Source organism: Phaethon aethereus (genome assembly GCF_964289735.1).
Source record: "Phaethon aethereus genome assembly, chromosome: 2".
In the NCBI taxonomy this organism is placed as follows: domain Eukaryota; kingdom Metazoa; phylum Chordata; class Aves; order Phaethontiformes; family Phaethontidae; genus Phaethon; species Phaethon aethereus.
Genome location: NC_138582.1, coordinates 121,997,648 through 122,012,835, shown reverse-complemented (window position 1 = coordinate 122,012,835; position 15,188 = coordinate 121,997,648). Strand labels below are relative to the sequence as shown.

The following is a 15,188-nucleotide window of genomic DNA, read 5'->3' as shown; positions in this document are numbered from 1 at the left end:
TGCAAAGAAATTTCTATTGTGCAAAACCTCCTAAGAAACAGAGATTGACCCAATAGTTCTTATTATTCAAAAGATAAGCATAAATGTTAGGCTAATAAATAATATTTATAGTATCAACATTTGAGTTATGTTTTTCCTTCAATTCAGCTGCATAGAAAATGTATATAAATAATTAGGTATGTTTTAACTTTTCTATCCCTATGTCTACCAATTTCATGTTTGCCCAAGAGCAGTTGTTGTTAAGCAGGAGTGTAAGAGAAGAAATACTTCGTGGATTAGTTTGTGCAAACCATCCTTTCCTAGGGCTGCAAAGAGTAAAACCTGGAAGCTTCTTTGCTTTGGAAGGCAGATGGAAGTTTCTTGAATAGGATTTACCTTTTTTTCTTGATCCTAGGGTGATAAGCAGTTTCAGGTTAACTTCCAGAGGAAACTGATGATTATGTGAAGCATACCACGCATCTGACAGCTACCTTTATTATGTATGTACGGCGCAGTGGGAAGCTTAGTTTTTCTGACTGTTATACTATGTGGGCTTTTGCTGAACTAATTTTGGTTTGTCCCTCCTCCAGTATCCCTTTCCTGAGGCTTCAGAATATACTTGTGTCCTGTTCTGTGTATACATGGAATAATTGTGCCTTTATTGGTTGTATTTGGGAATCTAAACTGAAAATGTTCTGTGATTTCTTAGTCTTTGGCTTTATTCATACATGCAGAGAGCAAGGTGAATTGGATATACATTTTAATTTTTTTCCTTAAACTAAAGACAAAAAAATCAAGACAAGTAAAATCAAATCGTGTGTGGGAAATTTAAGGCACCTTAAATTTTTGGCAAAGACAGAGAGAAGTGAACACGCATGTGTGGACAGACAGTAGGTGGCTAGATGCAGTGCATGCTTGAGTGATTATCCTGCAGCATTAAAAATGGAAAGATTCAGCCTGTCAGTGGTACTAAATAGATATGATGTTGACAAGTACACTGTCAGCCACTTTACCAGTTACCTTTGGTAATATATCCTTAGCTTTGTTGGTAAAGCCTGTACTCTTGAGAGCACTGAGAACTGTTTCACAGAGAGGAAAAAAATTCCAGATATTCTAAAACCCCAAGAGCACTTACTGCTTGCAGTTCCCCTTATTTAAAATTAGGCGGCTAAATCAGTATGTAGAAAATGCAGTATGGATACTTGAACAATCCTTACTTTTACAGCTAACAAGCAGATCTGTCAGCTAATGGAGCCTGCTTTCTCATGAATTGACTTGCAGCTGGCTGACTTTCAAACTTAATTACATAAAGGCCAGCATTTAGCATATTCACCTCTTCCTTTGTTAGCTAACAGAAAAATCCGTGGTTTAGGAGGGTATGTTCTGATACTTAATAGAGTAATCTCTGAGCTTCTTCTATGTGTAGTGTGTTCAAAATGTCAAAATGCTTTCATATGTATTCTCTGTTTAAAAAGAAATGAGTTTGTACCATAGCCTTTCTGTCACTTTTATGTTGCTGTTTTGCTTCTAGAGGTTTAAAAAAAAAAAAAAAATTTATTTATTTTTATAACTCTTGCTTAGTTTGGTAGGAATTGGGTAAGATATTTCAAATAATTGCAGGGAAGGAGACAACACTAAAATGATTCTGTAAATGTTTCTTTTTTCTTTTTTCTTTTTATGCTACCTCAGTTTTCATGAAACCAGCACATCAAATTAAGAGTATAGAATTTTGTACAGCTGTGCATTATGGAACAGAAAGAGAGATGAATTTGTCTCATTTGTTGTAGATTTAAATTAGACGTGTTCTTTCACTAGTATTTTTTGTCATCATGGATAGACTTTGGTCTTTGCTTGTAGCATCAATTTTTGTTGTTACTTTCAGTGGCATACTGTGGGTAAATTTTGTAGAATAGAAAATTAAAATTAAGCTAAATGTCAAAATGATGTTTTGAAAATAGTATGCTTCTCTTGTTTCTTAGATTGATAAAAGGTCCCTCAGTTTCAAACAGCTTCTTTAGCTAATTAAAACATTTTTAATATATTAAAGAGGTATGCTACAGGGCAAAGAATTTTGTGTTAAAAGACAGCTCCAGCAGATCTCTTTAAGTTTATCATGTCCAAGATAAATTTGTTTACAATGTTTACTATGGGTGATTTCCCCCTTTCCATTTTTTTGTGGTTTACTGAACAGCTGACATCTGTAGCTAGGAACAGGAGAAAAAAAATCAGCATTTTCCTCTAAAACACATACTTGCTTGATTGATACAATTAGGCTACAACATGTTTTTGTGATACAAATTGCACACTGGTGGTAGCTGAAAAGCTTAATTTCCTGCTGCCTTCTGATTACAGCACTAAAAGACACTCAAACCAGGCTCAGTGTTAGGCAAGATCAGTTGTATATTGGTTGTAGTCCTAGCTTTTCCTCTGAATACCAGCCCTTTCAGCCATCAACTGGAAAAAAATTGTGGTTTAATTCTGACACGTTTAAAAAAGAATTCTGTAGACAAGAAGGAAATTTCTAGCCAGATGTTTTTTGGTCTGGTTTGCATCTTCACTGAGCAGAATGAAGGAATTTGCAATAATTAATAAAGGCAACTAATTTCAAAGAAAAAATATGGAAAATCCTCAAAGTCTATAAAATTTTTTAAAATATGAGAAATTCTATGTAGAATTAATCAATCTAAAATATTCTACATGGATATTTTATTGATGGACATTGTTCTTCAAAAGCACCATCAGTATGTCTTCTAAATCAAGTGGATAACAGGACCACTGCCTGGAAACAGAAGAAGATGACTTAGAGTAACTTCACATAGAGTTACGGAAAGAATAAAAGTCCAGAAACGTAATATTCAGAAAAGGCAAGGATGAATGGTAGAAACCTGCATGTAATGATGATAGTTAAATATAGGGAAGCGAAAAGGAAGCAAAGACCCGGGGCGGGGGGGAAGAAAAAAAGAGAAACAACCATCTCTTTTTTTTGATGTTTCTGTTGAATCTTATTCTGTGATCACTGGTTTCTAGTTCCAGTTTATATCTTTATTGGTAAACCAGCTCCAGCTGATTGCCACTGACCCCAGGTTTGAAGGCAGAAATCTTTCTAACTCAGAGACCCTTCACTGTTTGACCTCATGAGCAATCTTTTTTTCATTCCTGTCCTTGGCAAAAACAAAACCAGAATCTTTTGTTGGGAGCAAATATTTTTACCTGGTCCTTCCTGTCATTAAAAAGTTTCAAACTGGGGTGGAAATCAGATGTATTCATGAACATCTGCAACTGAAGTAATGTAAAAATAACATCTGTCATGACAGACTAGGAGAAGAAATAGCTATTTTTTTCTTAAATAAAACAACAAACAAACAAACCCCAAAGCATATAGACAGTTCTTGTAGATGCATTTTTTTATTTGTTAGTGAACATAACAGATTTGTAAGTTAATTCCTACTGTTTGTGTTTGATTGTATTCCTTTGGGATCTTGAGTTGATTCCAAAGCAAGTTGATGGAGCCTCCATTTGAATTCAGACTTCTGGCTGGCTACTCGTCTGCTAAGAGCTTTTCCTAAGAGCAGTTACATAAAAATTGACAAGGTAAGAGTTTTCATTATGAGTCAATTTTGCATTATATTCCACCTGGGAAAATGTCACACATAGCCCTTGTATTGCTCCCTAGAAAAATTCTAGAGGAGTTATATTCCTGCATAAACTGTGCAGTATGTTGTACATTTGCTTATCTTTTTTTCTACCTTTTGGACAGCATTAATACCACATCCATAGTCTGATGGTCAGATTCAGTCCTCCTCATTCCATGACCCAGTTTATTGTACTGAACCCAAAATTTGCAAGACCTGAATATTTTACTGATTCAGACCCTTTCTTCTTGTGTGTGCACCCCATAGAAGAGTTTGAAAAATGTATCTGTTTCTGTCTTGCCAGCTGACTCATAAGTCAAGCCACTTGTTCATTTCAGGATATTTAACCACTTTTCACTGAGGTGCAGCGGGGTCACAGGTACATGTGGATCCAACTCCTGATTAAGTACAGTTATCCCTTGTAATGTTTTAGCTATTCATATTCTACTGGGAAGGGAGGTAGGCAACATGCTCAAGATATTCAGGGAAGGCTGGTCATCTTTTTTTTCTGCATAATTTTAAAGATACGTACTTGATATAAATATTACTGTAGTTTCTTTTCTGATTAGTGGCAGTGTAACCACAGTGTACTTTCTCAGCCTAGTGAGAGTGCTTTTCTCCAAGGAAAGTGAGATTGCTTTGGCATTACTCGCCCACATTACATGATGTGTGTGTACTCACAAGAAAATGAACTGAAAAGTAATTTCCATTATGCTCGAGGCATAGACAGTTTTTGTCACTGTAACGGTTTGCAGAATTACAAATATGTTTTAATTTCCACTAACACTTGCTGACAGTCATACTCATAGATCAAAGATGGAGTAATGTTGTAAATCTCTACATTGCCACTTTACATCTTAAAGTATAAAATACTTTCTTTTTTTTGAATATGCTGTAATTTTCACTTCTGGACTCGTAAAACTGCAGGGAAACTTGTAGATATAGGTTGAAATCGGTTGAGAATCTGCTACAGGCAATATATTAACTCCACACACTATTGTTGTAAATGAAGGTAAAGACTGTGTCTCCAGATACGAATCTTTCTTCTGTCTTCTCGTGTTATAACTATACTATATCCATGCAGTTTGACAGCCAGTGTAAAAGTTGTAGGCAGTTTATTAAATTTAAGATGATGCTTTTACCAGACAGTGTAGGACTTGCAGTTCATTACTGTTTACTTTTCTGAAAGGTAAAATGTAAGCAGGTTGAAAAGAAAAAAAGTGTACTCTAGGTAAGAAAGAGACTTTATTTGTCAGACTATGTAATTAAAACAGATTAGATTTTTCTGTTATGCATTCTTCCAGGTAATGTACTTTCTTTACCTAAAATTTATACCACCCTTCAACATTGAATCAAAGTCTTTGGGCAGATTTTGTTTTCAAGTCTTGTATTTTTCCTTGTTGAAGGATGAAAGAATATCTTAAATCATGTGCAAATCATTATTGTCAAGATTAGAAGTAATCTGTCCACATGACAGAGCAGGAAACAGCTTGCCTTCCTCCTTTTGGGACATTTACAATATGTTCTTAAAATTTTGTATTTATAAATACTTTTTACTATAGAACATTAAAGGTGTTTTATAAAAATATTTGTGTATATGTATAATTGTGCTTGTAATATAGATGATGAATCACAACTTCCTGTTTCATAGCATCCGTTGTAGAGGACACATGAAGATCTTAAGTTTGGTAAATGGCAGGTTAACTCATATGTGTTATGTTTCATATGTGACATATTCTGTGAGCTCCCATTTCCTGCACTTCTATAATATTTGATTACTTAAATGTGTTCAGTGAACGGAGGGAAATCATAGGGCACATGTTAGACTGTATGCTCTGTAAAGAAAAAGAGGACATTATCTGATGATGGTAAATAGAAATGTGTATTTAGAGACCATAAACATTTCAGGATAGTGAGTATCCTCTATAATGCATGGTAATTATTTAATGTTTAGTGCCTTCTGCCATAGTACCCCCACACGGTTCGATTAGTTTTTGGGTTGTGGTAATTTAATTGTGCTTTTCTTGTTATGAATCTACTTACAGTTACTAAAATTAACCTTTAATGGAAGAATTTATAATATGAAGATAATCAATAAAAAAATTCATACAACTTATTCTTCTTCTCTTTAAGAAAGATTTAACAATTTTATCACAAGTCAGTCACTAATCTTATGGCTCAGATTTCTTCAGACAGATCTCTCTTATTTAGTAAACCAGCTTTTTTAAAAACGAAAACTTGAATTTATTGCACTGTTGAATAACTAGATTTTTGGCAGTTTTTGTTAGTGCACAGGAAAGCAAATAACTTCTTAATTTGCATTGTGTTAATTTAGTTTTACCACTTTTTCATTCAAAGGTGAGAAAAGAGTAGGAATTGGAATATTAATAGAACAACTTCCTCTTCTTATCACTTCAGATTAAAAATAATAGCTAGGTCTGCTAGTCCTCAAATCTTGAAGGAAAGTGAAAAACAGTAATTTCTATTCACCAATATCAAATATTGCTCTTTGATTTGATTTTCATTAACTTTAATTCTTAAATTCTCAATTTTAATGAACAACTAAAAACCACAGAAGATTGATAATCTACCCAGTATATTTAATGTTAATGACAGTTTTGAAAAACTACAATTGGGTAGTAAGGCAGCCAAACAGAACTTAGTACAAGTGAGTAAAGGAATAGTTTACTAAATACAAAGTTTAAGTCACAATTTTATTTAATATAACATAGGATTCTGAGAATTTTAGGACTGCATGTATAAATTTATTTAGATAGTGTGTCATCAAAATGTACGAATTTATTAACCATGCTTTGGGAAAATAAATATTACAGGTGCAAAACAAGATTAGTGTTGATGTTAAATCAGGGTTTTCTGCTGATTGAGAGACATCACTAAAGCTGATAATTTTGAACAGACTCCTTTGATTCTCTATAGAAGATGTACAATTTATTTGTATTTTCTTCATCAAGTCCTGCCTGCAAACAAACAAGCAATTGTAGGTTAGGTATCATGATGATTTAATGTCCCTAGCTAGTCTTCTGAGACTATTGTCTGCAGCTTGTGTTATCACGTGGCTCATAAATTTTGTGTAGTTTAAATACTATTTCATGGCGTGTTCACCCTCATTTTAAAGATGCAAAGATGAGAGGTGTTAACTGAATACGAATAACATCTGTTAATGCCACAGTCCTGAGGTGCTTCTAGTGGTATTGATTCCACAGTGCAAGTAGTTCTCAAAACATGTATTTCATCACAAAAGCAAGAGTAACTGTGTAGTTATAGAAAGCAAACCGAATAAAAGAGAAAATGTTGTCATTATGTGTTTATCATTTAATGCAGAATTGCACTTGAACCAACTTGACTACTGCCTTCTGAAGCTCATATATTAGAAGCTTTCAAACCTACTGATACATTTATTTCTTAAATATGAAAGTGAAGCTCTCCCTGGAATGGCAGGCTATTTAAAGTTTCTGAATAACATCTGAAGAAATGTTCTTAAAGCAGTTAAAGAAACTGGTTAATGAACATAGCATTACATTTAATAAAAAGGGGGAGAAGGTCAAAGTTTGTTTAGTAGATCTTTTTGCTTTGATTTGAAGACTACGTTTCCAGTTTTTATATTATTCCTCTGTATGCAGATCAGAGTTATGAAGCTGTTAAAGTCAGAAGGTGAAGGAAAATCAAGAAAAGTCTTTAGTGCTCTGAGGAAGGAAAAGTGCTGTACTGCCAAATATATCTGTGAACTATTTAAAAAAACAAAACAAAACACATTTTATAACTTTCAGGACTGGAAATGGTTGTTTCCTGGGGTGATTTTTAAACTCTGTAAATGCCTGATTTTATTTCTTTGTTTTAATTTTTTTTTTTTTACTATCTGATTCACCTTTCAGTTCTCTTTACACTTACTGTGAATATCTGTGATGGGATCTTCACACAGAATATTTTCTTGCAAAGTCTGCTAAAATGAGACTAATTTTCACATATAATTTTCTCGGAGCTTTTGAGACCTTTGTGTCAATATTTTGCCTCTTTCCATATAGATGCAAATGACAGTAAGGTTGGAGACTGCAAAAATACTATAACTCTCAAAAACGTAAATTGCATTTCATATTAGCAAAGGATTTAGGAGACAAGAATATTTGTTTACTGAGCAAGTGATTTTATGCGTCTATGAATTTGTCACTGTAAAAACTGTAAACCGTGTAATGGAAGCAGTTCAGAATCCAGCAACATAGTCTATGAGTAGTTTTCTAATAACAATCTCTAGAGGATGATGTCTTGCAATAAATTTGAAGTGACTTACAAGATACTGATAAGCACTGAGGCAGTTTCTTATATCAGGATAACATCAGGATATTCTGAACTCCAAGTCAGCGATGGTAATGAATTTATCTTTTGGTTTTTCAAGTTTATGTACATTTTTACTGGTCCTTTCCCAGAAAACAAAAGGATTTTTGTCTCCTGGCTATCATGCCTCTCAGTTAAAATACTTTCTAAGATATGCTGTCTTGCTGTGTGTTTGCTCTTTGTGGATAAAAACTTAAAGTATGTTTTTACTTTTTTTTTTTAATTGGTGGATATGTCGTATGCATGTATTCCATCAAGAATTTAACAACGTATTACTTACTTTTATTGGGGTGTATGCATAATGACAAATTTGGTAGCTGCTTTGCAGTGATCAACAGCCAGTGTATGAGTTTTGTCATTTATATTCATTGCTTTATACAGAATTGGGTTGTTTTGGGTTTGTGTGGCAATGGTAGCTCTGGGGGTTGCAGGGGTGGCTTCTGTGAGAAGCTGCTAAAAGCTTCCCCTGCGTCCGACAGAGCCAGTGCCTGCAGGCTCCAAGGTGGGCCTGCCACTGGCCATGGCCGAGCCCATCAGCAATGGTAATTGCGCCTCTGGGATGACATATTTAAGAAGGGGGGGAAAAAAAGGGCACATGGCATTTGCAGCTGGAGAGAGGAGTGAGAATCTGTGAGAGGAACAACGCTGCAGACACCGAGGTCAGTTCAGAAAGAGGCAGGAGCTGCTCCAGGCACCGGAGCAGAGATTCCCCTGCAGCCTGTGATGAAGACCATGGTGAGGCCAGCTGTGCCCCTGCAGCACATGGAGCTCCATGCTGGAGCAGATCTCCACCTGCAGCCTGGGGAGGACCCCATGCTGGAGCAGGTGGATGCCAGCAGGAGGTTGTGACCCCATGGGAGGCCTGTGCTGGAGCAGGCTCCTGGCAGGACCTGTGGCCCCGTGGAGAAAGAAGTCCAGGCTGGAGCAGGTTTGCTGGCAGAACTTGTGACCCCATGGGGGACCCACGCTGGAGCAGTCTGATCCTGAAGGATGGCACCCTGTGGAAGGGACCAAGGCTGGAGCAGTTCGTGAAGAACTGCAACCTGTGGGAAGGACTCGCATTGGAGAAGTTTGGAGGACTGTCTCCCCTGGGAAGGACCCCACGCTGGAGCAGGGGAAGAGTGTGAGTCCTCCTGCTGAGGAGGAAAGAGCGGCAGAAACAATGTGTGGTGAACTGACCACAGCCCCCATTCCCCGTCCCCCTGTGCCGTTTGAGGGAGAGGTGTTAGAGAAATCGGGAGTGAAGTTGAGCTCAGGAAGAAGGGAGAGGTGGGGGGAACGTGTTTTAAGATTTGGTTTCAGTTCTCATTATCCTACTCTGATTTTGATTGTCAGTAAATTAAACTAATTTTCCTGAGTCAAGTCCATTTTGCCCATGATGGTAATTGGTGACTGATCTCTCCCTGTCCTTATCTTGACCCAGAAGCTTCTTGTTATATTTTTTTCTCCCCCATCCAGCTGAGGAGGGGAGTGATAGAGCAGCTTTAGTGGGCACCTGGCATCCAGCCAAGGTCAACTCACCACATGTTGTGGTGTGTGTTTAACACATGGATGTGTGTTTAAAATCACAATTTTCTTTAGATTTCTGGAAAAAAATTCAGAGTAATGCTTTCTTTTTAGCTGCTTCTTGCTTAATGACTAGATAGGATTGTGGTTTGCTAGGCTTTCTGAGGTAGTGGGAAGAGAAAGCATGTTTTGGAAGTAGAGTGCCAGGACTGTTTCAGATAACCTTTGCCTTTGACCAAACAGTTTTCATGGTTTGTGAGAAAACCACCATGTTGGTGGTTTGGTTGGTGTTGGTGGTTTTTGCTTGTTTTGGTTTTCAATTATTTTTTTTTCTGTGCTACCCAAGGTAAAGCATGTGTGTCTTTGTAGCTCTGAAAAATTTTTGTGTTACATCATTCAGTTACCACATATCTCATCAAAGGCATATCTCTTTGTAGATTGTTTTGCTCTCCCCTTTGGGAATAAGTCCTGAAGTGGCTTTGGCCCACAGTTTTTTAACAGGAGAAATTAAATTTTCTTGGGAGTTTTATTGTGAATTTTTCATATGGATGGCAGTATCACCCTTCTATCACTCTAGATCAAACTCCTAACTTTATATACTTATGCTTACGTGGCATTATAGTCAGTAACAGTATATGTTCCCTCTCTGTGGCCTCACATTCAACCCCTGCTATAGTCCACAGCTCCATCACTGTCACATAATCTCCCATGCTTGAAGTATGTTAATTAAGAATGTGAAAGTTAAAGAACACATAATGGCAAACAAATCACAGACTAACCACCACAATTTAACCAGACCTCGACTCTATGACTTTGGGGTAGGACTGTCACAGAGTGACTTCAAAATATTTTTAAACAAGGCCATTTTTAAAAGTCCATTGTTTTATACGAAAGCATAAAGTAAACACATGAAATGTCTCAGTGATACTGCTGATTATGTTTTTGCTGTTTTAAGGGGAAGGGAAGAGTTCATAAGCAGAAAAATGTAATAAAATTAATGCTCCATTTGTTGTACTAAAGGAGATCGTAATATGATGGTTTCTCTTGCCTTGTTTTCTGTATAATAGTGAAATATGCAATAAGTAGTGTATTCCTTGAACTACTATTTTTTTTTCCAGTTTCTGTAGGTTGATATTTTACAGCAATACTTTCTCTGTTTAAGTAAAATAATGAATAGTGCAAGCTACATCACACTTCACATATAAAATAATATTTTAGAAGTTGACTGTTTTCAAGATTTACAATAGAATAGTATATGCCATGTTACTGTTTATTTAAAATACATAAAAATAACTTCAGATCTCACTTTGCATATCATGCAAACTATTGGAAATCACTGACATCACCAACAGTATCTGTTTACAGAGCTTATTTGCTGTACCTCATAAGTGCTTTAAAAATATTAGAACTAAATCCTGCCCAATAGCCAAAGGAAATACTTAAGGGACATAGGAAGTATGTTAAGTCCGTATTTGCTGAACTGCCATCTTTTTCTAGTCTTGCAAGGCATTAATATTTTGGAGCAGGGGGGACATGTAGATACATCTATCTTAAATGAAAGAAGCAGCTGGCTTCTATACTGCTATATGCTTGGTACATATTGGAGCACGTTCAGATTTTGGGGAGCACACCCCAGCCAGCAAATAGCGTGTTCTTCAATTTAACATGTAATAGCTAAATGGTGCTTGGTTTCTTGAATAAGTCCAGCATTAAATGTTAGGTTGAAATCTGTTCCATATGTGTATGGGAAAGTGATTTCTTACTAGGTGACCTGCACAAGATGAATCAGAATTTTCAAATTCCCTCCACCCTCTCAATAAAAATACTGTATATATATCTGCTTTGCAAACAGAAATGCTTGAAGTACAGAAAACTGAAATGGTATGTTCAGTTCTCACACAGTGAGTTGCCAGTAAACTCAGGGATCAGGAGATCTTTTTTTGTTGTTGTTTATTCTTTTGGTAACCTGATGGTGAGGAGAACTTTTATATTTCCTGATAGAAACATAGAAAGAGCAAGAAGACTTTTTTTTTCCCCCTTGGCAGATCTATTTCTATTGTCCTGAGGGAAAGGGAAGAAGAGATAGCTGACAATTTGTCACCTAGGCTGGTTCCTTATTGCATTTTTCTCCATATTGCATATATAATCTGTTTTGTAATTATTATTTTTTCTTGTCTTTCCACGCTTACTAAATCCTTTGCAAATGGCTCTTGAGCATAAGTGAAGAGCATGTCAGTAAGATGGCATTTCAGATAAAGCTTGTTACCTTTAACGGTACATTTTGCTTGAGAGAAGATTATATGTGTTTTTCTATGACTTTTTTTTTTATTTTAGGCAATTATACTTTTAACTGAACTCATCAGAGAAAACTTCAGAAATAGTAAATTGAAACAATGCCTTCTACCTGCACTTGGGGAGCTTCTTTACCTTATAGCCAGTGAGGTAAGACTGTGAAGTGATCCTTACATATTTCACAAATGTGAAAATTATTTCCCATGGAAAAGTAGACAAAAACCTCAAATTATTTTGTCATTTGTTTTGTCAACAGTTTCTTGTCCTTGTATGTTCTGTGATACTTTTTCTACTGTAAGAAACATGTTAATCCAATCGTGTACTTCATCTGAGATTAATTAAATTGCATTCTTCAAGTATGGAGTTTTAACTTCATAAAACAATTTAATCAATCACCATAGTGACTGCTGGCCTCCAAGTGGCAGTTCTAAGGGTTAGCACATCTTAGCTAGAGACTTTGATTAAATAGGATATATCAGGACAGCCTATGATATCAATAAACTAATATATCTAGTCCATATTAGATCTTACCCTAGCATGGCTGGATTCATAACACTGTGGAAAAGGAAAAGGAATGATCCTGTCTAATTTCAAATGGAATTACAGTAATTCCTGACTAGAACTGATTTAAACCTTCAGTTTAAAAATAGTAGATTCACATTAAAAATAAACAGAGGTTATTTGTAGAAAATAAATACTGTTGATAGTAGGAATGGAAGATGAGGGTTTAGAGGAGCCGTCACCTTTCCTTTATTCAAAGAGTAAAATACTTTCTTTTACTTACTGAAAACGAAGGTGATTTCAAACAGAAAAAGCCTAGCCCTAGCTTCTTTGAAGCTTTTGTATTAACGGCATCCAATTGCTCTGAATGCTACCATATTAGTTAACAGTCCGTTAAGTCACTTGATAAAGGAATGAAAATCTCAAATGGATCTGTAGTTTGGCTTATTGTAGTTATGGCTTTGTGCTGAACTTCCATGTTTTATTGTCCTCTATCTCCTTTGCATGTTCCACAAGATGTAGCGGGTGCCTTGGTTTTTGTAGTTTAGCAAGCACTGTCCTTTTCTGGTTAGGCAACTGCCAAAATATTTGTCAAACACACAGAGTCACAGAACTTGTTCTTACATCAAGAAATTGTGGAAAATACATCCACAGTCACGGTTCATTTTTATATGTTTTAATACTGTCTCAGTTTTCCTTGGGGGGAAGAATTTCTACTTGGCATCATCAGACAGATTGCAGGCAATATAATTTTTACTATTAATAAAAATAAATAAACTTAAAACTCCAACTTGAAAATTATATTTGGCAAGAGTATTTTGCACTGCTTGATTTTCTTTTGAAATGAGACTTTAGTGGTTGAAAGAAATCTGTTTACACTGGCTCTATAAGCAGCAAAATTATTTGCATGCACTGACCCTAATAGATTAATTTTTTTCTTCTGAAAATCTGAACTGACAAATTTTTGAGTCTATATGTATCTATAACCTTCACAATGTTCGAAGCACAGTAACTTGTATTTAAATGACAACTCTCATGTTTCAGGAACATCTATAGTAATGGGCATTGCTTCAAGTTATAACTAAGAAATTATTAGTGAATAGGAAGAAATATTTGGAACTACTCTACATATATGAACTCAAGGCACTTTGTCTTGGTAAAACTTAAAAAATATCACTGTGATTTGTATGCTTGGTGACACAAACTTTTTAAAGAAATTTTAATTAAGAGGAGACCTTTATAAAGCTTTTCATTTTTCTGTTCTGTACCTACTTATACCTCAGAATACTGTAGTGTTGTGTAACAATTTTGTTACTTATTAAACTGCAGAATGGTAGTATCGAATGACCTTGCCAAGATCACATACCAAGTCAATGGGAGTATACAAAGATGAAACAAGAAAGTTTGTTGCCAATTTATACTTTTAAACAGCAAAGCTATATGTCTTGACTAATTTAAGGAAAAAAAAATCATAACTGCATCTCATCCATTAAGAACTGTACACAGAATTTTTTTGTTTTCCTTTTCTTCTGTGTTTTCTTCATTTTGCTGTTCAGCCTGCTTGATTGTTTTATTAAGCTGCTAAATATTTATCATTAAAACTGTAAGTTTTTGGGGGCATGGCTGATCTGATTTATTCCCTCTGGGCTTTTGCTAGGCATTTCTAGGTCCAACCACAATATTAATGTTAAATAATGATAAAGATTATTTCTTTTTCAGATGAACATTTGGTAAATCATAAATTATCAAACACTTAAAATAAAGTTCAGCTATCTAGGTGCAACATGATTCATTAGGTTAAATATGGGATCACTAGTTGCACTTCTGTGGCTTAGAAAATACTGTGAAAAAGTCCAGATAATCATAATGGTCCTCTGCCATCCTAAACTATGATATTATGTGTACTTGCATATGGGATCTCATAAGTAAGATCTTGTGCTCCATCTCTGCGTTTTTCTTCCAAACAGAAGCCAAGAGCAATTCGCAAGTAGCATGAACAGACCCCAGGGAAGATGTTCTGTTACTCTTGAGCGAATTGCCTTGATGGAAAACTTTCAAGTTCTATGTAATATTCCTATTCATTTTGTGCTGTTTATGTTATTAGGGTGCAGAACCTAAAGTTTAATCAAAATCAACATGGGCTGTGAGCAAAAAGTAGGAAGATTCCCCAGTGTTCGGTGACATATTTAAATTTATTGAATGTCAAATTCTGTAGGTGTGTTTAGGTAATTAAGAATGGTGCTAAATTTCTTACAGCTTTTTGCCTTTTTTTTATTTCTAACTAGAGACTAAACCTTGCAGAAAGTCATTAATCAGTCTGAAGAATGGAAGAACTATTAATGTTTCAGGACTGCACCATTTCTTAAGGCTTTTTATTTTATAGTACATGTAATATGTATGGTTACAGAAAAACTTGACATAATTTATGATTAAGTTAGATTAATAAAATGGGAAACATATCCATACCAGTTCCAGCATAGGCTGTCATTTTAACTCTGTCTTGTCTCCTAGTCTTGTCCTGCCTTTTCCAGATGGAGAATATTCCACTGTTGACTGTTAGAAAGTAACCTACCGTCCTTCTTTGAAACTTGGTCTGCATTTTCTTAACTTATGCTCTAAGCCTTGGAAGGCAAACTATGATTAAATGTCCCCATGTTGTTACTCAGATAAGATGGAGGTGGAATGTAGTAGATCTGATGTCTCTGTTGGATGTCAGACCATTCTTATTATTTTCTGTCTTCCAAGGAAAATTGTTCTGTACCTCCTAATACAAAGTTAGCAGAAATAAAGCTTAAAAAATGGGAGATTTAACAAACTCTTTTTCTCTTTTGATACATGTTGCAAATAAAGTTTTGACTTACTTTCAGCAAAGAAGGAAAATGAATTTTACTTGGCAATTCAGTAATAGTCTTTCCTGATAATGTGCCA

At 35.5% G+C, this 15,188-nt stretch overlaps 1 protein-coding gene across 1 annotated transcript in view; it reads left to right on the top strand.

Moving 5' to 3' along the window:
- The window catches only part of ULK4 (unc-51 like kinase 4), a gene marked incomplete at its 3' end in the record, with an annotated part of 257,242 nt that overhangs the window by 30,931 nt on the left and 211,123 nt on the right, over positions 1–15,188 (top strand). Inside the window, exon 17 of the mRNA XM_081996301.1 lies at positions 11,802–11,909. Coding sequence (XP_081852427.1) covers positions 11,802–11,909 — 108 coding nt within the window. The remainder of the gene's footprint in view (positions 1–11,801; positions 11,910–15,188) is intronic.